Source organism: Lontra canadensis, unplaced genomic scaffold, assembly GCF_010015895.1.
Source record: "Lontra canadensis isolate GAN:19392208 unplaced genomic scaffold, GSC_riverotter_1.0 scaffold83, whole genome shotgun sequence".
In the NCBI taxonomy this organism is placed as follows: domain Eukaryota; kingdom Metazoa; phylum Chordata; class Mammalia; order Carnivora; family Mustelidae; genus Lontra; species Lontra canadensis.
In genome coordinates, this window is record NW_022631077.1 from 5,767,192 (window position 1) to 5,789,922 (window position 22,731).

Here is a 22,731-nt window from a genome sequence, read left to right on the forward strand (position 1 = left end):
GGACCAACGTTTGAGCATTTTCTTGATGTATTTATTAGCCATTTATCCTCTCTTGGGAACTGTCTGTTCAAATCTTTTGCCTATTTTTTTATTGCCTTTTCAAATTGAATTGTAGGAGTTCCTTGTATTTCCTAGATACCTTCCCTTTAATAGATCTATGTGTTACAAAATTTTCTGCCAGGCTATGACTTTCCTATTCATTTTCTTAAAACATCATTTGATGGGTTAAAGTTTTTAATTTTGATGCTATCAAAATTTTATTTTTTTACTTATAACCGAACTAGAAAATCTAACTTAACAGGGCTCCATGCTTCATATTCTGAAATGGGACATCTATTCCAGCTTGTGGACCTGTGACAATCACTGACAGAAGCGCTGTCACGAGCTCAAACACTGTGCCAGCGAGAAGGAAGGTCACAGAGTCAAAGACCAGGTCAAAGACATGATGTCAACTAAATGTCGCTTAAGGGTAGGTATCACAGCAAGTAAAAGCAAGAGAGATTTTGATAATTTTAAGGAATGTCTCCATTAGCTATGATGAGTCACCAAAAAAATTCTAAGTTAGTTCTTCTCCCCTCAAATTCAACTGGATGGGATAAATCTAATTCCTCTGCTACCTGACAGCCCTGCCAACACTTGAACCCCTTAACTTTTTTCAAAAACTAGTTTACTAGTGTATTTGTTTGTTTCCCCCAACTCTTCATGACCCACAAATTTAAATTACCAGACCACTGAAGAAACCGAAAAATTTCTCTTTACTGTAATCTTCACATTGAATACATGGTAAAATCTTTAGAAAATCACAAAAGGCAACACGTTTTACAGAGAAGGCATATAGTTTACCTCTGAGCCTTGCGGGGGCGGAATATAATTTAATGGAACAAATCTTCACGTAAAATAGACATCAAGAATTCAAAGGTAGGCTGGAGGGTCAGTTTAAAGTCATTATTGGAATAAATTAGGAAAATCTGAATATGGACTTTAGGTTAGATAACAGTACTAAAACAGTGTTAAATTTCTCAAGTGTGATAATTTCATTGTGATTATGTTGGAGCATATCCTCATCCTTAGGAAAAAAGTTGAAGGATGTTAGTACGACTTAAAAGTATTATGGGGTAAGGTATTATGGTTTAACTTTCAAATGTTCAGCAGCAAAATGAATAAAATGATGTGTTTTTCTAGAGAGACAAATAGAGAACACAAAGGCATCAAAATATTAACAACTAGTGAATCTAAATGAGCTTTTCTTGTAACTGCCTTGAAGGTTTATTTTCATATTTTCATATTAAAAAATTAGGAAATTTTCATATTAATATTTTCATATTAAAAAATTAGGAAATATTTTCATATTAAATTTCATATGTTTTCATATTAAATTTTTCATATTATATTTTCATATTAAATATTTTCATATTAAAAAATTAGGAAAAGACAGATTTCCAGGCCCAATCTAGTCCTAAAGAACCATATGCTCCTGGGGCGCTGGGTGGCCCCTCTGCCTTTGGCTCAGGTCATGATCCCAGGGTCCTGGGATCGAGCCCCGCATCAGGCTCTGCTCAGTGGGCAATCTGCTTCCCCCTCTCTCTCTATCTGCCTCTCTGCCTACTTGTGATCTCTGCCTGTCAAATAAATAAATAAAATCTTAAAAAAAAAAAAAAAAAAAAAAGAATCAAATGCTCCAGAGGGTTAGGGCTAGGAATCCGAAATGTCAAGAGCTCCAAGGTTAAGTCATGACTAGATTCTGGGTAAGTAAATAAAAGCAAGTAAACAAACAAAGTCTTCAAGTTTTAAAGATGCTTCTGGAGACAACTAAAAAAATCTGAATATGGAATGTATTTACATAATTTCTTGGGTTGGAGAACTCTATTGTGGTTCTGTAGGACAATGTCCTTGTACTTAGGAGATAGATGAGGAAGTAGTTAAGTGAGTTAAATTGCTCTGATGACCATAGCTTACTTTCGAAGATGCCCAAAAAACGAGAGAGAAAAAGATAAATGGATAAATACACACCTGCACAGCAAATATGGCAAAGTGCTAACAGCTGGTAAATCCAAAGAAACAGTATACAAGCCTTTCAATGTACGAAGCTTTTTGCTGTTATATAGGTTTAAAAGTTTCAAAACAGAAAGAAAAATATAAAAATAAAAACAAAAATAAACTGGTTTTATAAAAGAAGATCCAAGGAGCTAAGGGTCAAGTCCTAAATGAAGTGGTAATGAAAAGGACATGAATCCGGTCACTGGTCTGAAACTTAACAGAAACCCAAGAGAAAGCTGCTGCTACTCAATGTCTCCCACATGCAAGTTCTGCTCACAGACCTCCATCCGCTTGCAGGCCAGTTTCCACCAGTTTCTGTCTCAAATGCACCCAGGAAAGTAAACCTAACTCCTCTACCACCCAGAAGCTGCTCAAAGCCAGGGAGATGGAGATGTCCTCAAGGGGGACCCCACAGTCCAGACTAGTCAGCCCCAGCGTTTTCACCCCTTCCTCCTCCAAGGGCCTCACAGAAAGCTCTTCCTCCTCTGAGCAGTCTGCCATCACGGGCTCCCTAACAGCAGCCTCCTTCCCCCCAATCTGAAGCCACCATTCCAGACGCAGCCCACCCAACACAATGGGATTTTCACCTCCCTCAGTCTGGTCACTGAGAACACAAATACTGAAAGGGATTCTTGTTTGTCAGGCATATCGTACAGGCCAACTCCCTCTGAGACTAAAAGCAATTAAAACAACCAAAACACAAACAAAATACTAGGCCTCAAAAACAAACAAACAAACAAATAAAACACAAAAACAAACCAAGATACTGTATCTACTACTTCAAGTCTCTCCCAGCTTGTCCTCAAGGGTGAGCTCACTTGCAAAAGCGAGCTTACTGTCAAAGTCTACCTTCTGAGCCAGGCCATTCTTCTGCAGTGTGTCTTCCCTCCTTCCCGCATTCCCGTCCCCTGAGAGCTCAGTGCCATCCATGAATTTACTCTGCATTAAGTAGGCAGGGCTCCCTTCAAATTGACACCAGCCCATTAAAATCAGCGCTCTGTGGGAACTGTTCCACAGTCTGGCTGTGATTCAAACCATATAATATGACCCATGTTTTGCCATCTTAGGCACAGGGAGATTTTCAGAGATGGTGTAAAATACCTTGATGAAGTCAGGAAAAATATCAACATTGTGTCCTGACCACTTAGTCTAGAAACCTTATTAAATGTACAATTAATTTTTGTTTTCCTTTTTAAACAAGTTGCACCTAGTAAACCTATAGTGTCTCCTTAGTCTTCATTGCTTTCTTTCCTATGCACTTAAAAACAATCTTTAGGGCCCTGGGTGGCTCAGTTGGTTTAAGTGTTTGCCTTCAGCTCAGGTCATGATCCCAGGGTCCTGGGGTCGAGTCCCACATCCAGCTCGCTGCGCTGGGAGTCTGCTTCTCCCTCTTCACTTTCCCTCTGTACTCTCAAATAAATAAGTAAAATCTTAAAGTATAATAATAATTTTTAATATGAGAATTTGCTAGGGTTGTCATGAGACATCAGTTTAAGTGGCCTTGAATCTACCTTTCTTTAATGGAATGGGCCATTTATCTTTCAGGTACCTTTGCCATTTCTTCCAATTTTCATGATTCCCCAAAATCTGACTACCCAGAAAACTTCAGCCGGAGTTGTAGATTTGAGTCTTAAAAGCCTCAGATCATTCTCATTTTAGTCTTCCTTTTCCCTCCTCCTTGATCATGCATAGCTTGTTCTTTCAACAAATACTTACTGCTCTGCAGCGCAAAGACAGCGACGCCCCCAGTGGCTTGGCGCTGGACTGCTCTGCTCTGTGCTCTCCCCACTGAGTGTGGGGCCTGGGATGCAGGAAGCCCTTCTTAACTTCACTGGACAATTTACAAGGGATTCCCACTAAAATCTAAAAATATAAAATTACTCTTTGTCCCATCTAAATGGTAAAGCAAATGTAACATACATGAGCATTTTAAAAAAACCAAAGCAAACCACACAGTGGTGGTGGACAGGCTGGTTCTAGGTGAGGGACAGAAACGTCCAGGGCACGTACAGCTGGAACCCCATCAGCTTCATCATTTGACTGCCCTGAGCCACACTTCAAGGCTGTCCATGCTGTCCTGATCCTGCCCCAGTTCAAAACCAAAGTGATGGTCAATGTCATCTCATCACATGTTCAGAGATGTCCTGTAACTCTCCTCTTGCTGACCCATTTTGCTCTAAACTCCCTCCACAATCACTTCCGCAGCTCCAGCTTCAACAAATGCACCCCCTTCCCATGACTGAGGTCACCCCGAAAAAAAGTCACCAAGCACCCCACTGTCCTGAGCTCAGGTGGCACTGCAGCGAACACTTTTCAAATACTGGTCTTTCGGAGATATTCCAGAAAAACCCAGTCTGTTGCTGACAGCCCACAAGAATAGAACCCAAGAAGATCAGACTAGCTAAGAGGCTAAAGTCTCAATGCGCTCTGCAAAGTATAGAGAAACTGATGTTCAGGCAGAAAGCACAGCTATGCCTGACAGGTGCTGTCCTTCTGATCAGGTCGGGTATCTCCTGGAGCAGTGGGTAAGTATTTTTATTACCGTCTTGGATAAAAGTATTACCCTTAAACAGAACATTTCTGGTCAACATAATTCAGATCCACAAAACAAAGCACTTTTAACTCTATAAGCCAATACCAATTTTAAGGCACAAAGTAATAAAAATCACAGGATGGTAAATTTTAAAAGGCTTCCGCAATTTTCTACATGCATCTGAACATGCATTCATTCAACAAATACTCTTGCAGTCCCTACCCTATGCTGCAGCAATGAACCAGAGAGGCCACTTAGCTCACAGCCCCAGTGGAGGAGAAAATCAAATGAAAATAAAATAAAAATTCACTTTGCTAAGTACTATATTAGGGTATGCATTCTATATAGGTAAAAATAATCACTTGGGAAAAATCATAATCTTGAATTTTAAAGATACAACATTGTAAGGTACAATCTGTTCTGAAATCATCTTTATAAATGCTAGCACTGTTCACCTCATCGATTTTTATTTTTTAATTGAAACTGACAAAACCTCGGGGGCACCTCCATGGCTCGGTTGGTTGGACATCAACCTTCAGCTCAGGTTGTGATTCTGGGGTCCTAGAGTCAGGCAGTATGTTAAGCTCCCTGCTCAGTGGGGACTCTGCTTCTCCCTCTGCCCTTCCCCCTACTTTTGCAAGCTCTCCCTAATAAATAAAATCTTTAGAAAAAAAAAACTGGCAAAACCTTATCTTTTTTTAAAGATTCTATTTATTTGCGAGAGAAAGAGAAAGCACAGCAGAAGGTGCAGAGGGAGAGGGAGAGAATCTAAAGCAGTCTCCATGCTGAGTGGGGAGCCCTACCCGAGGCTTGATCCTAGGACCCTGAGACCACTACCTGAACTGAAACCCGAGAGTTGGATGCTTAACCGACTGAGCCACCCAGGCACCTCAAAACTGACAAAACCTTATCTTAAGTTATGGAGGAAATATTCCTATTTCTTCCAAAGAAATTTTAAAAGCCAGTATCAAAAAGAAAAAGGAAAAGGGAACAAAAATTCAGTAGAATTTCATTGTTCACATAAATCATTGTGGCCTATCCTTCAGTCATATCTAAAAATCAAAGTAATGGGAAAATCAGTATCTTACAAAGTAGAGAGAAATTTTCCAATTTCACAAAATACAGAACAAACAAAACGGCTGCTTCTGCCAAACCTTCTTCCGCATCAGAATGCACTAACGGCCAAGAAGAACCCCGAGGGATGAGAGGAGCTTCCATGGACAGAGTTACTACCATGTAGAAAATATCAGCATGGTGCCTCAATGGGACCTATTAAAGGACCTGACCTATGTCAGTAATTCTCCACGTCAACAAAGTATGCACTTCCTAATAATTCTGCTGTTTGTTTCTTCAGCGCCAACACTTACAATGTCAATAAGAATTTTTTTTTTATCTACTTTCTTGCCCAAAACATCAACCTGGGTGGGGGAAAAAAAATCCACCCATGTAATGCATAATATGTGAGCACTCGTTACATTCAAGGCAGTGTAGAATACACAAAAACACCGCCTCTAGCCTCAGTGCCCTTTTGATCTACCGGAAGGAAGGAAGACTTTTACCTGTGTTCATTCATTCCGATATTTACTGAGTACCTACCATGTCCTGATAATCACTTAAGCACTAGAGGTAAAAACAAAACAAAACATGGTGCTTGCCTATACAAACATTGAAAGTAACTCTCTCAACCCTAGCACTTACTCTAGATCAGGGAGAGCAAATTACAGCCTATCTCCCACTTCTGCATGGACCATGAGCTTATGAACATTTAGAGAAGAGAAGATCAAGTGAAGAGAAATCAAAGACAGAAACTTAATAACGGGAGAAAATGGACTGAGACTCAAATGTCCAGATCCACAAATAAAGCATTACTGGACGCTGGTTGTGTCCATCTGCTTCCACGGCCATCTGAGGCTGCTCCATGCTATGGCAGCAGAACTGAGAAGCTCCAAGGGGGTGTGTCTGAGGGGCAATGCCGAGCCCAGTTCTAAAACGATCATGGTCATCTCCCCACCACCAGTGGCGGATGAGATGTGCAGGCCTATGCCAGCTGAAACCAATAAGCAGCATGGACTCTTACTCTGAGCAAATGAGAAAAAGAAGGCTCTTTTCTTCCACAGGACATGAACAAGGAAGCCTGCATTCCCAGTGGCCTCTGGCTACCATCCTGGCTATAGGTCCAGGAGAGGAACCAGCCTCAAGGTGACATGGACGCTGAGAACGAGAGCAGAGAGGCAGAAAGAACACGAGTTCCTGAAGACATTTCTAGCCACTGGTCATACCACGTCTGGAATCAACGTATCACATCTTTTTAAATGAAAAAAGTCCTAATTGTTTATGGAAGTCTGAGTCTGGTGTCTGTTCCTAATAAAGATGCTACCCTTATTATCAAGCAAGAATGGAAGACCACCGATCATTACAGTCCAAGATGAAATGTCTGTTTTGTTCACAGGAATATCACCATCACCATACTTAATAAACGTATTAATGAAGTGCTTACTATGTGACACTTTGTATCAATCTTTGTAACTATGCTGCAAGTACAGTCATCCATATTTTAAAGATGGAGAAAAGTTAAAGATCCTAAGAGAGGTTTGATGCCTTTATTGAAGTGGCAGAGCCAGCACTCGGGTCCAGTCCAGTCTGATATTTTGTTGTCCGATACCTGATACATTTTCATTTGCTGAAGGAACCAATAAGTGAATAAAGATGCTAAAATAGTGATATGCGGGGAATGCTACGGAACCTTGTGCTTGGGGGCATGGGGGTTACAAAGCCCAGAGTATGGGAAGACACCGAAGAGAGAACAGGAAGGACTAATGAAGGAGCTAAATGGTGAAGGATACTTAGGAGTCAGGCAGGAAAAGGCAAAGCAAGGAGCTGTCCTAGAAGAAACAGCATGTGTACAGTCAGAGGCCACAGAGAGTGACTGAATATGGCTTAATCAGTATAAACAGAGAGAGGGAGGCAGAAAATGGCCGGAGAGGGTAAGAGAGGCAAGATCATGAAGTGTCCCTAGATCATGCTACAGAACTCCATAGTATCTTGAGTCCTGAGGAACCACTCAAGGTTTTCAAATAAAGAAGGGGCATGACCTCATCTCCACTTTATAAGGGTGGCTATGACAGAGAGATGAAACAGAGCCAGTTAGGAGTAACCTAAGCAACAACGAAAGAATCTAAAATGTTCAACTGAAGGAGCTCTAGAGTCAAGGGTTGGGATCCCAACTGCAGTTCCCACTGCTACTAGCTCCATGATCTTTGATAAATTAAGCTAAGCTTCCATTTCTTCACCCACAAAAAGAGGAGGTCAAGAATAACTATGAGAATTAAATGTTGAGCTAAAGAAACAATGTCTGACATATAGTGAGCACTTGCTAAGTGGCAGCTAGGTTTGTCCTCTACCATTATGGTTACCAGTTAAGTTGATAGCTCAAGAGGAATACCAAGCATTGGAAGCCATCAACAGACAGTAGTTACAGCTATGCAGAGTGTGTAGCATAGGATTAGAACAGGGCCCAGCAAAGAATTCTGGGGAAGACCATCCTCTTCCGGGAGCAAAGAAAAGGAACAAGAGCCCAGCAGATCTAGGACTAATGTAGTCTCTGTAGACTCTGACCAGAAAGACTTGGAGGGAAGGAGAGAAGAAGAGGAGCCCATATTACTCATTTGTGATATTTGGCTGGGTAGAGAAGGCAGGGTAGAAGGAGGTTTTGGGTTTTGTTTTTCATTAAATGAGAGAAACTAAAGAAAGGGGAACAGGCTACGGAAAGGGATAGAGAACAGGAGTTCTCAGGGGTGGGTAAGTGATTGCTCAGGTCTGTGAGAACATGGTACACACCAGTGAGGGCTCCTTTGGGCGGCCCAGGGCTCCTGCCCCAGCCTTTGCTTTTCTCTTAGGTTGGTAGGGACCAGAGGTCTGTAACAGCTGTGACTGCCAAGATTTTACATTCTTTCTATCTGTGATACTGGCTCCTCTCCACTCACGGTCCACCCTACTGGGCCTCCTCCTCAGTCTAAAGAAAGAAAAGGGGCTGTACTGAACTACACATTAAAGATATATTTTATGAGCTCAGTTCTTATTTTCTCTCATATGCCAATGAGAGCAATATCTTGTCAAGATTCTCAACTGTACTGGCTTTTGCAGCCATCCTAGGCCCCAGACCCCAGTCTCCCCACTCAGGGCAGGGTTGGGGGAGAACAAAAAAATCAGCCTCATGTCAGTTGGTTCCCAATGTCATGAACTTCAGAGATCAAACCCCAAACCCCACACATAATGCATGAGATGAGAAAAGTTTTTTAAATTTTATTTATTTATTTTTTAAGATTTTATTTATTTATTTGACAGAGAAAGACACAGAAAGAGAAGGAACACAAGCAGGGGAAGTGGAAAAGGAAGCAGCAGACCTCCTGCTGAACTGGGAGCCCAACGCGGGGCTCGATCCTAGGATCCTGGGAACATGGCCTGAGCCAAAGAGAGAGACGCTTAAACGACTGAGCCAATCAGGTGCCCCAAGACTTTTTTTTTTTTTTTTTAAATTTTTTTTTTTTTTTTTTTTATTGGGGGGGGGAAGCAAGAGGGCAGGGAGGGGAAGAAGGAGAGGGAAAGAGAATCCTCAAGAAAACATCCCACTGAGGGCAGAGCCCAACTTGGGGTTCGACCCCAGGACTCTAGATCAGGACCTGAGCCAAAATCAAGAGTTGGCTGCTTAACTGACTGAGTCACCCAGGTGCCCTGAGATGAGAAACTCTTGAAGGATGTCCCTGATTTCTCCAAACAATGGGAGGAAGTCATCTGTCAAAATGCAATGGGAAGAAGTAAGGCATTGAGCTCAAGGAGTTGAAGATTTAAATATCTAGTACTGAAAACACAGGGAAACATCAACTAAGAACACACAGAGGACAGCAAGACATTGTTGCAAGGCCAACCGAGGAGAAAGATCTCAAATACAAGTAATTTCTTCCAAATCAGTACTTACCTGAGCTACTGAACAGTTCTTTATCTTACCCAATCTTAATCAACCTTACTCTACCCTGATTCAGTCATCTTAAATGTCTCAGTGATCACAAGAGGGTTCTGAAAAAGTAGCTGGGGACTTATTGGCACAAATACTATACCACTTCTAAAAGAAGAAAAGAATACAAGTTGCTTTATGAGCTTTGCACCTTCACATATATGAATTTCACCTTAGAGAGGTCCTACCTTTGTAATTCAACAGACCAAAATGGAAATGGAAACACAGGGAACACCAATGTTTGGCACATAAATCTACTAGTACCTTCATAGGAGACACAGAGCCATTCAGGAACTGTTCTCTCAGATCTACGTCAGGTACCCTAGACTTCCAAGTATATTTACTGGTTACAACTAAAGAGACTGAGTCATTAAAACCCATCAAATAATCAAATAAACCTGAAAGTTCCAAAAAACAAGCATTATGACTCATGAAGAGAGTCAGTTCAGTTTTGAACAAAGTAATGTATCCAGCGCTAGTCATTACCATTTAAGCAGGAAAATGGACACCATTTTCCTGCTTAAATGGAAGCCAACGTAACCACATCACCAGGACCAAATGGTTTACCTTCTCACAGGTATTAGAATATCCAGCCTATTTTTTTAAAGACTTTTCACTTTAATAAACTCAGAAAAAATTCTGTCTAAAAATAACTAGAATTTTTTTAAGATTTTTTTTTTTTTTTTTGAGAGAGAACAAAAATGAGCGGTGTGAGAGGGAAGGGGCAGAGGGAGAGGGAGAAGTAGACTCTCCGCTGAGCAGGGAGCCTAACGTGGGACTCCATCCCAGGACCCTAAGATCATGACCTGAGCCGAAGGTATATGCTTAACTGCCTGAGGCACCCAGGTGCCCCAAAATAACCAGAATTTAAAGATATTTAAAATTTAGGGGATTCTGGGTGGCTCGGTTGGTTAAAGGTCTGACTCTTGACTTTTGCTCAGGTCATGAACTCAGGGTCGTGAGATGGAGCCCTGTGTTGGGCTCCAGGCTAGGCATGGAGGCCATTTGAAACTTTCTCCCTCCCTCTGCATCATACTACCACTTGCATGCATGCGCTCTCTCTCTCTCTCCCTTTCAAAAATAAATAAATAAATAAATAAATAATAAATCCCAAAACTTCTAAAAGAACGTATAACAGGATAGCTTTGTAACTTGAAAATAGGGGGAAAAAAGAAAATAGGCAGTTTCTTAGACAAGATAAAGAGAGCAAAAACCATTAAAAATGAAGTAAACATCAACATAAAAATATTTGCTCTTCAAAAGATACTATTAAGAAAAAAGTAAGCTATAGACTGGAAGAAATTATTTGCAATACATATATCTATCTGAAAAGAACTTCTATCTGGAATATTTTAAAGTTACAACTCAATAACAAAAAGACCAAAAAAAAAAAAAGATAATAAAAAATAGGTAAAAGAGGTAAACAGAAACTTTGCAAAAGAAGATAATATATATGACCAATAAGCAGAAGAAAAACTACGTGACATCACTAGTCATCAGGGAAATGTAATTTTAAACCACAATGAGAAGCCACTAACACCCACCAGAATGGCTAAAATTAAGAAGACTGACAACACTAAATGTTGGTACAGATGTAGAACAACTATATTCCTACACGCTGTTGGTGGGAGCATAATATATATTGTACAACCACTCTGGAAAATAATTTGGCAGTTCTTGCATAAAACTAAACAAACACCTACCTTATAACCCAGTAATTCCTCTCCTAGGTATTTACTCAGAGAAATGAAGACATACATCCACTAAAAAAAAAAAAAAAAAATCCCCAATATTACAATATTCATAGAATGTTCTTCGTAATAGGCCCAAACTAGAAATAGCCCAAGTGTCCATCAGTAAAAGACCAGAGAAACATTGTGCTCTGGTCACACAATGGACCACTTGGCAACAAACACAAGATACTCATACACGCAACAGGGATGGACCTCAAAAATCTGCTGACTCAAAGAAGATGTAAACAAAGTTCCAAAACAGACAATACCAATCTACAGTGAAAAAATTTAGTACAATGGCTGCCTCTGATGGCAGAGGTGGTGGCAAGGAAGGGACTGGAGTTTTCTGAGGTGATAGACATCTTCTCTATCTTACCAGGTTGTTTGGGTTACACAGATGTAGACATTTATAAAGACTGAGAATAATACACTAAGATTTGTGTAATTCACTGTATGCAAATATTACCTCAGGGGGTAAAAAAAAAAAAACAAACCAGAAACAAATGTTGAGCTCTAGTTAACATCAGACATCGGTAAATGTTTAGGAGTGAGGTATACTGATATCTACAACTTACCTGGAAACCCATAAAGAACAAATTAACAGATTGATATGATATAAAGCAAATATATTATATGTTAACCACTACAAAATCTCAGTGGTATGGTCATTATACAATTCTTTTAACTCAGGTGCACATTCTAAATTTTTCATAATAAAATACTTGTTTAAAAATGTAAATACAAAAAAAAATGTAAATACATTAATTACCCAGGCTAAATGTAATAAAAGATCTATGTAACTTTTGGATGAAATTACAAAAATTAATAAAAAGACTTAAATAAATAGGAAATTATACATGTTCACATATAGGAAGACCTGGTTTTACAGATGTCTATTTTTTCCAAATCATGCTATAAATTCAATACAACTCCAGTCAATATCCTGTAACAGTTCTCATGAAACTTACTTGATAAGCTTATGCTAAATGCTACGGTCATGCACAAGGAAAGGTCCGAAAACATCAAGGACAATGATAACAAGACAAGGCAGAGGATTTGCCTGACCAAATATGCTGTGAGTGATTCCTACACTCTTGGAATAAAACAGAGCCACACAAGAGTTATACATAATACATGATACACGCAGATTAGCGTGTAAAGACACTTCAACTGATGGTACAAGAAATTTTCATCATCCGTTTTTTAAAAATATTGAATTAGATCTCTACCTCACAATATATACAATAAAACCTATACTTGGTACTTTAGAGATCTACATTGAGAAAACAAAATTTAAGATATTTTAGAAGAAATAAGAGAATGTTTTATGACCACAATATATACAATAAAATGTACACCTGGTAGTTTAGAGATCTACATGTGAGAAGACAAAATTTAAGATATTTTAGAAGAAATAAGAGAATGTTTTATGATCTCTGTTTTGGAAAGGATATCTTAAAGCACAAAGGTACAAACCATAAAGTAAAAATTATAATATGAATATGCTAAAATCTTAAAATTCTGCACTAAATATACTATAGGAAATGACAAGGAAAATAATCAATTGGGAGAAGCCCTTCACCCTACAAATAATCCAAAGGTTCAGAATATAGAACAGAAATTCTACAAATCAAAATGAAAAAACACATAACAAACCAAACCACCACCACCACACCCCAAAAAAATAGACACGCTCAATGAACAGGCAACTCACAGAAAAAGAAACACAAATAGCTATTCTCGGGAGTAATCTCACTGCTGATCAAGCCAATGCAAGTTGAAACCACAAGATAACAACATCACACCCACTAAACTTGTGAATATTAAACCTTACCAAGTGCTGGTAATGCGGTGGCAGCAAAAAGGAGCTGTAAGCTGGGTGAGCGGAAGCATAAACCTACTACGACAACACAGACAGCAGGAGCGTGTGAAGTTGAAGAAATGCTTTCTTATGACCACCAATTCCAAGCCAGAAAAGCCCTTCGGAACGTACACAAGGGCATGGGCACTCACAAGATTGCTCAGAGCAGCAATGTCTGCAAAAAGAAAACTCAACAAGCCAAGTGGTATATAGAGATACACTTCCTAAGCACTTTTATCTAAACGGCCTTTGACAATAGTTATGTTTACACAAATCACCCCTAGTTACACAACCTGCAACGTGACATTATGTAATAGACATCACTTGGGTGTCTATACATTATACGTTATACATTATAAGGAAGTGCAGGATAATAATTATCACAAATTGTGTAAGAGTGGCTGAGAAGGGATAATGCAGGAGAGGAGAAACCAAGAATTTGGCAACATTTTATTTCTTCACCTGGACAGTGGCTAGGTCTTAAACATGCAACATTTCAAAGAGACAAAGTTTTAAAGAACGGTACATAGCAATCTATGGTTGTAGAAGTTAGAGAGATGGCTCACTGACAAAAAAGCATGAATTAATTTCTAAAACTCAGAAAGGGACATCCGTTCAAATGAACTTGATTCAAAGAACGGAAAAGTGAAGTTAAAGGCTAGACAGACAGTCTTTCGGCACACGTTTTTATTTTCATGTAAGAAAAAAAAAAAAAGTAACTGCTCCTAAGTAAAATTTACATGTGAACATTAAGACCAAAAGGGCTTCCCAGTGTATCTTTTCAGGAACTGGGAAATTTAAAACGGTGAAAAATGGGGAGGAGGGGAGGGAACTGTGTATGTTAGTGATATGATAAATAAGAAACAGAAGTTAGACACAGAGTATAACGTCAAAACAGCGCTGAGTCTACACCCTACCGATTAGGGAACCATATTATTTTATCAAACAATATTCTTTCACTTTAAAATGAAGACTGAGGCTTGCTGGCTTCCATACAGAATGAGTCACTGGGTTAAATGGGCAGGCACATATGTGGGAGAGAAGTAATGGCATTTCTCCAAGCCCTGCAAGAGTGCCTTCCACTCTGCTCTAACTGGACAGCCACCACCGGCCTGGCCCCGTCTGATTCACTAGCCCCTACCCGCTTTAGAGCACAGAGAGCATCTACAGTGGATGATGACAGTTACACTGTGGCCAGAATGACGAGACAAGCCACCTGGATCTCACAAGGGGCTGAAGAACAGTCCAAAACCTTCAAAAGTCCTTATGTGACTATTTTTTTTAAACAATGTATTCGTGAAGTAAGTTCAGATTTTCCTTTGAGTCTAATAGGTTATCTACAGCAAATTTGTCCTCAAGGGTCATCAGCGGGATCAGAACTGACCTGCATTCAGAGATTTGCCATTAAAAGATAACCACCTCAGCCAAAGGTAAGACATTTCCCTGAAAACAAGTATCAAAGGCAGGCCAAATGCCTTAAGCTCTCCCATTCCAGAAGAATAAAATTTTTTTAAAAATAAATAATGAATGACAAGAAAATACCACCCTGGCTCCCCACACCACCAGAAGAAAGAGAAAAAGTTAAAGCATGGGACTCCGGAATATACCTCTACAGCTGGCATACAGAAAAGAAAGAAACAAACATCTAGTTTTCTAGCAGAAATCGCCAGAACTGTAGAACAGAACCAGACATGCATCTCCACCCAGACAGACGTACACCTATGCCTGCAGAGCTGAGTGGATCCTGGAGCAGCAGACCTGAGACATCTGAGCCAACCCCAGCACCTCCACATCCCCCGACAGGCAGCTGACACTTTCCCCAGAGACTGGTTAAATTGTAGATGGGTTCTACGTACCTTCCAGTTTTACTAAGGGGACGTTAATTTAAATTTTTTTTTTTTTTTTTTTTTGCGGGGACACTTGGGTGGCTCAGTCGGTTAAGCATCTGCCTTGGCTCAGGTCATGATCCCAGGCCGGGGTCCTGGAATCAAGCCCTGCACTGGGCTCCCTGTTCAGCTAGGTGCCTGCTTCTCACTCTCCCTCTGCTTGTGCTATCCCCACAACCCCATGTCAAATAAATAAACAAAATCTTGAAAAAATAATGTTTTTGGGGACACCTGGGTGGCTCAGTTGGTTAAGCAGCTGCCTTCGGCTCAGGTCATGATCCCAGCGTCCTGGGATCGAGTCCCGCATCGGGCTCCTTGCTCCGCGGGGAGCCTGCTTCTCCCTCTGCCTCTGCCTGCCATTCTGTCTGCCTGTGCTCGCTCTCTCTCCCTCTCTCTCTGACAAATAAATAAAATTAAAAAAAAAATGTTTTTGTATCTTGGTTCAGAATGAAGTTCGAACTACTTAGGAGATAAAAATTATTCAAGACACAAACAAAGTTACCTATTTTCATATTAAAAACAGCATCAAAAGACTAAAATATATCTTAGTTCTAGTAAGATAAAACAACATAACAGACCTACAAATGGTGTACCTTGGCCTTCAGAGGTGGACAGAAATGCATCATGTGGTCCTCCAGGCCATACTAGAAACACTACTGCTGGGGCAGCCATTTCTCTTGTAACACATAGGCTAACAGAATGTAACAAAATGATTTGTTTTTCAACCACAAAAAAATGTCAGGCATGCAATGACCTGCTTAGCTCTGCACCCTTATGTCCTCCAAAGTTTTGTACTCACCCTTGCCATTAGAAAAACTTTAATGAATGTATCTGAGGTCAACACAAAGGCATAGAAAATTGGTTTGAGGGCTATAACAACCATAAAATGAGAGAAGATTTCTTCCAAGATCAGGGTAAGAGATTTGGAGAGACTAGCTACAAGGTTTTTAAATGGACATGAATCCAGGTCAACAGATTTCCAAAGTACATTCCTTTTTGGGGGTGGGGTTATTCTACTGGGATTGGAGAGCTCGGGGGTTAAATTTCTGTACCGACTAAAAATAAGGTAGATAGTCCACAAGAGCCTTTATCCAAGTTACTTTGCTGCTAATTAGCTGAAAAGGAAAATTTTTCCTTTTCTAGTAATCTCTCTGCCATATGTGATTTTAAAGAAGACTAAAATACAGACCTTTCCTTTTACCTCCTACAGGTTAATATGTTTGGTCTTTTTAAAATGTGTTCAAGAGTTCCCTCAGAACATTTTTTTAGTACTTGGTTTCAAATCATCCTGGGCCAGGCTGTGCAAAACGCTGTTCAAAGGAACACAAAACAGCACACTGTTCTTGGAGCTTTCATCCTATCTCTTCGTCCTAGAATGACTAATGGAGGATAAACCAACTGGCCCTACCTGACAGCCTATCGATAAAGAAAGGGAATTTCACCAAGGCCTCTTCATTCAAGGGAGCCAGAATGCAATCTGCAGTGTGTTGTGTCTGTTCGTTACCAAGCAGTCCAAGCAATACTGAAAGTAGAAAGAAAGAAAACACAAATTTCTAAATGATTAGTATCCATCAGATGAATCTGTGAATGCAGAAGTTTTGCAGATACTATATGAATGTGTTAATTCTAGGGGCACCTGGGTGGCTCAGTGGGTTGGGTGTCTGCCTTCAGCTCAGGTCATGACGGGAGGGAGGTGGGGGCTGGGATCCCATTGGCACCAGGATCCTTGCTCTGCAGGGAGCCTGCTTCTTCCTCTCCCTCTGCCATTCCCCCCACCCCCCACCGTTTGTGCTCTCTGGATCCTTCAAATAAATAAATAAATAAAACCTTTAAAAAAAAAATGAATGCATTTAATTCTAAACAAGATGAGCTAAATAGGGGCACCTGGGTGGCTCGGTGGGTTAAGCCTCTGCCTTCAGCTCAGGTCATGATCTCAGGGCCCTGGGATCAGGCCCCACATCTGACTCTCTGCTCAGCAGAGAGCCTGCTTTCCCACCCCCTCAGCCTACCTCTCTGCCTACTTGTGATCTCTCTCGCTCTATCAAATAAATAAATAATCTTAAAAAAAAAAAAGATAAGCTAAATAGATAAGGTTGCTAGGGACAAAATCTTACTACTAACTTTAAAAATCTGCTGTTAAAGACCTTGAGAGCAATGCCTATGAGTTTTTAAGCAGTTGTCCATCGATAGTTCTGGGTATGTACAGAACTGATTAAATAAAAAAAACTAAGTGATATTACATAACCGAAACTTTAACTGAAAAAGGATAAAGTATTCTACAGTGACACCTACTGGTGAAGTGTAACATAGTATCCTGACACTATTAGACAAACCACTATTGGACAAACAGATGTTTACATTTCTGTAACATTTTAGAAAGCTACAGGAAAAGACTTAATGATAGTCAAAAGGGAAAAGCTAAACAAAAACATTACACATACCAGAGTCTATGAACTGCAAAGTAAGCCCAACAGGTCACCATGATCCTTCCCAACCAAAAATTTTCCAATCAATAAATGTGAACTAAGTTACCCCTGGCCCCAACTGGCCAAGCAAGTGAAATTTTCATACGCAAGTTAAAGGCAAGATGTCCAATTTACTCATGTTTCTTTTATATTTTAAAGAGTAAAATTGAAGAGGTAAAACTGAGTTCTGTATGAAACTAGACATTTTATTGGTTTTCAGTTTAAGTTGAAGACTTAAATGAAAAGTAGGCACTTGCTTTAAAATATCCATTATATAAATTCCCAAAATTCTAAACATCACTTTTCAACAAAATGATCACCAAGATAAAGAGAAAGCCAAATAATCACTTTCTCTCTAAAATGAATGTTTCAAAGGACTGAGTCCTTCTCCCCCATGCTTTTATACAAAAATTTAACAAATAATATTTCATATGACTAATGTCGTCATCAACTTCAGACTTTCAATGCAACACATCTCAAAAAACTTCCTATTTAAGCCCGTGCATTTCTTCTCAGACTAAGATTTTCAAAAGTACTATTTCAAACCTAATTTTAGTCAAATTTAACTGGATATGAAAAAAAGCATACTTTTTTATTAAGCAACTTGGTGTGGTATGCCACAGACCTAACCAAAAAGGAAGAGATCATCTACAGAGGGAAAGGGATAATCTACTTCAAATCTAAAATTCCCATAAAATCTTACAAATTAGAGGACCTCAAATTCAAGTATGATGGTTTCATGAATGAGTGAAAGAAAACTTGAGTTCTAGTCTTGGATCATACATTAACTAGTTGGATTTCCGAGACCTACAACCTTCAATGAACTACACGAATTTTCTGGGCATTAATTCCCTCATCTGTAAAATTAGAAGAGGGAACTAGATGGGCCTTAGGGTAATGCCACTGTTAAAATTTCTTCAGCTTCTGTGATTTCCCAGCAGATGAGAATGGTTTGGGAATCAACGTCTCCACCTCAAAGACTCAAGGAACACAGCAACAAAAAGGAAGTCAGCTTTATCTTCCAGGTATGACCTGCTATATAAGCAAACAAGACAAACAGAATCACACTTTCACACTGTTTAAGACTCAAAGAATCGCTGTTTCCACCTCCAGTGCCTTCTACCTGGCACACAGTCAGAACACACTACTACAAAAAATGGATGTGGAAAAAGACTACTCATTACGTAACATGGAAGACTCCAATACCAACTCTTTCAGTGTTTTCTGTTCCGTTTTTGTTATGTTTTTTTTTTGGTAATACAGTTACTTTTCTCTTTTACATACCGTGTCTTTTCATGACAATTGTGCAATCAATGTGAACAATGCTTAAAAGGCCACAGATCCTCAAATATGGACAGGAGTGGCAGCTCAAAAGTATCTAAATAGGCAAGTCAAAATACATTAATTTAGGTCGTAACATTTCCTATATTTATTACCTGCCTATTAAAACTGGTTCAGTGATTGAAGAACCAGCGTTGGTGAGTACACAATATATATCCCCCTACAACACCCCCAACCCGCCGCACTAATTCGAACCCAGTAATAGTCCTTAATACAATGACTTCCCCAGACGCAATCAGGCCTCTTCTACCCATGAGTACAAAGAGTAAAATGGAACAAAGATGTGCCTCCCTTATAAACAGCTACAGAAAACTTCTGACAGCAGTTAACATGAACAAAACAACAGTATTGTTCATCAGCTTTCCCGGCTTGCTGTCCAGGATCTTCCCATTTCGAAATTTTTAAAAGGGTAGCCAAAGCTGCCAGACAATTCACTACTCTTCTGCCTCTTTAAGCAACTGACTGGAATTTAGGGACAAGTGACAAAGGAACACAAACTTTTACTTATGTCAACGATGAATTAATATGCTGTCTTTTAACTTCAAATTGTATCTTTTTTCATTTACGATATAAATATTAGCTCTTAGAATGTTAATTTGTGCAATGAGTTTAATTACACTACGTTCACCATTTAAATGTATTCATTCACTCATTAATCAAATATTTATTGAGCACCTATTAAGTCCAGGACTATTCTAGGAGTTGGCAATAGGAATGAACAAGGAGAGGGTGTAAAACAAGAAGGCAATACACAAGAAAATAAGATACTTTGACATGGTGATAAGTGCTTATTAAAAAAAACAGTTATATGAAGTATGACTGTAGTTACCTAATTTATTCGTTTTATATATAAAATGATTACTTGTAGACCTCAGGAAACAGAAAGTCTCTATCATTTCAAAATGATCATCTCAAAAAGGAAAAACTGCAGCTCACATTCACACACACGTGTACTGCAGTAACAATATCCTAAATGAGTCCAAGGAAGTATAAAAGAAACAGAACAGCTGAAATATGAGATGAAACAGATTTAAAACATCTGCACTGTTCTCTTTGCTGGGTAAAGCACATGGAAGAAAAAGGTTAATAGCCAACGTGTTTTTGTTTTTGTTGTTGTTGTTTTTAAGGAGAAGACTGAAAAAATCGAGAGGTTCACCCAGTATTCTATGATATTCTATGCTACTTTCAAGGCAACAACAACGCATGTTAAGAAAGCTACCTAGGAGCAAAAGTATTTAAAATTATTTCCAAGAACATTCAAATCACTCCGGCCCCCCCACAAACACACCCGACACACACACACACACACACACACACACACACACACAATATTACCTTGGTTTGGCAGGAACTTATTTTCTCCGACTTTGGCTCATTTCCAAACTCCCCAAAACATGCACCGCAAAGGTAAACTGGTTCCCTTACTCCCTCCCATCTTTGGATCCACGCACAGCCAAGAAAGGGTAGATCACTAACCTCCCTTCTGGCTGCGCCATGCAGGTGAGGGATCAGCCGGGAAGGGGCTCCCCGGCGCGACCAACCCCAGGCCACGGACCCAGCTCCGCCCGGCCCCTCGGTCCGCCCGCCTGGCCCACCGCGCGCGGCCTCCGCCCCGCGCCAAAAGGAGGAGCGACGCGGAGGATGAAGGAGATGCACCGCGGAATCCGAGGAGACTGAACCGCAAAGCCAGCCGCCCGGGCCGGTCCCGGACCCCGGCCCCGCATTCCCGCCTCCGCACGCCTCTGACCTCTCCGGGCCCCGGGGCTGCTGCTGCCGCCGCTGGTGCCCGCGCCCGGGCTGCCGCTGCCGGAGCCGCTGCCGGAGCCGCTGCCAGAGCCGCTGCTGCTGCTGCTGCTGCTGCTGTTGCCTCCGCCGCCCTTGGCGTTCTTGCGAGGGGCCATTGCGCGCACTACTGGAACCGGCGAGGGGTGGGGGGGTTCCTCAGTGAGCCCGGACACCGGAGGCGCGAGGGCCGCTGACGGCGGCGAGCGCTGCGGCGGGTGCGGGCCGCTGCTCCTGCAGCAGCGCCTGTGTCTCGGCACCGCCCGCCGCGCCTCCGAGGACTTTCGCCCGCGTGCCGGCTGCGCGCGCCCAACCCTCGCGTGCGCTGAACCTGTGACTCCCTCCCCTGGCGAGAGCGCGCGGCTCGCCCACCCCCTCGGCCACGCCCCTTTCCACCCGAGCCCCGCCTCCTCCCGCCCCCGCGGAAGGCTGAGTGACGGAGACTAGAGCCAATCACAACGGTTCCTGTGAAGGGACGGAACCCGCTGTGCTTCCCCACCCTCTGAAGACTTGGGGCTGTTCTGGGCGCGTCGTAGCCGCCTGTGAGCGCGAGCCGCCTTCGACTTTCCAGTCTGTCTCGGTCCTTTGGAACGTGGCAAACGTGGAAGCCAGGAGGGCTCTCGCGAGCGTTTGCGGACCCGGTACAATCTGGATGGATGGGGCGGGGCGCGGGGGCGGGGACGACGGACACATGTGCAGCGTTCGCACCGAGCGCGGCCCCTTGGCCTTTCTCTGGGAGTTTTGTTCATATTCCACCTCACTGTACACATAGGCTCCAAGGAATGCAGTCCCGCTTCTTGCGAAAGAGCTGTGTTTCTCGTCTGTATGAACATTAAGGCATTTCTGAAATGGTGATATTAGAAAGGCTTAAGTCATATGTAATTGATCAGTTGGGTTTCAAAGCAGGACTTCATTTCCTTTGTGTCATCAATATTTTCAGAGAATCTTAGTTAACAGGCACGAGTGTAAATGTAAAGCAAAGGTTCATTTTCTTGCCCTGGATGGCATCCTCTATCTGAAATCTCCGTCTGCCGGGCTAACGGCTACAGGCATCTTTCTTTGTTGTCCCCAACCGTGGGTCCCCTCCTGTGCAGTGGCAGAGGGACTGGGCCTGAGCTGATGGCCACACGTGGTCTTAAAAATATATGTGCCCATGGATGATCAGACAGGAACTTGCGGTCAGGGACGTCACCATCATCTTTGTGTCGCCCATTGCCAGCCCAAGTCCTGGTGCGTAACAGTTAAGCAAGAAACGTTTGGTGATTTGATACCTTTCTGGCAACTTATTAAAACCTTCCCCCAGTTTTTGACCGTGTTTTGGAGACCCTACCTCTGGAAGTGTCTCAAGGGGGCTCCAACCCAGAGAAAGCTTTACGGTGTGGCATCCGGTTTCCTTCCTCTTCTCCAACCCCACTACCCCATATTGGCAGGTGTCGGGGCCCACCTGACTCTTCCGCTTTGAATGGCTGGGTGCTGCTTGGGCACTGACTAGTGATACAGAGAGGCCCATAGAGAGCATGTTGCATAGAGGAAAGAAGTCCTCTCTCCTTTTTGTGAGATGTCAGATAGTTGTCAAGATATAACAGGGGGAGGGGAGCTCACGGTTTTTACTGAAGCGGCTTTGTTCTTTACTTATCGCATCTCTTTCTGCCTCTACACATCCTTTCTCCCATCCAGGCCACCTTACATTATTTAAATGGGGAGGCAGAGAGCTGGGCCAAGAGACAAATCTAAGTGAGAGTACTCGGTATAAAATAATAATGAGAGCTGAAGTAAGAAAAACAATGCTCTAGATATTTGAACTTTTAAATTCTCACAAAGTCCTGTGTTTGTGTCCATTTTTTAGGGGTGCGGTCACTGAGGCCCAGAGAGGTTAAACAAAGTCATTGAAGTCATAGATGTAGTAAGTGATAGAGCAGGGACATGAACTCAGTACTTCTGGCTCCAGAGTCTATGGTCCAAATTTTCCTTTCAAGACAAGGCTTGGTTTTGAGCAGAGATTGTCTCACCTCGCTCCCTCCTCTCTTAGCAGAGGTATCCCTGAAGCCTCCTTGTATCTTCAAAGATAAATCTAAAAGCTGA

At 41.5% G+C, this 22,731-nt stretch overlaps 1 protein-coding gene across 3 annotated transcripts in view; it reads right to left on the bottom strand.

The window, feature by feature from the left end:
• ASPH (aspartate beta-hydroxylase) overlaps positions 1–21,004 on the bottom strand; it is a 213,717-nt gene extending 192,713 nt beyond the window's left edge. The window contains exon 1 of one of the 3 annotated variants that reach the window (XM_032882625.1): positions 20,615–20,996. In XM_032882625.1, coding sequence (XP_032738516.1) covers positions 20,615–20,768 — 154 coding nt within the window. In that variant the 5' untranslated portion in view covers positions 20,769–20,996. Of the gene's footprint in view, positions 1–20,614 lie in introns of all 3 variants that reach the window. The other 2 variants (XM_032882621.1, XM_032882622.1) reach the window with 2 other exon arrangements.
• Positions 21,005–22,731: the final 1,727 nt, after the last annotated feature.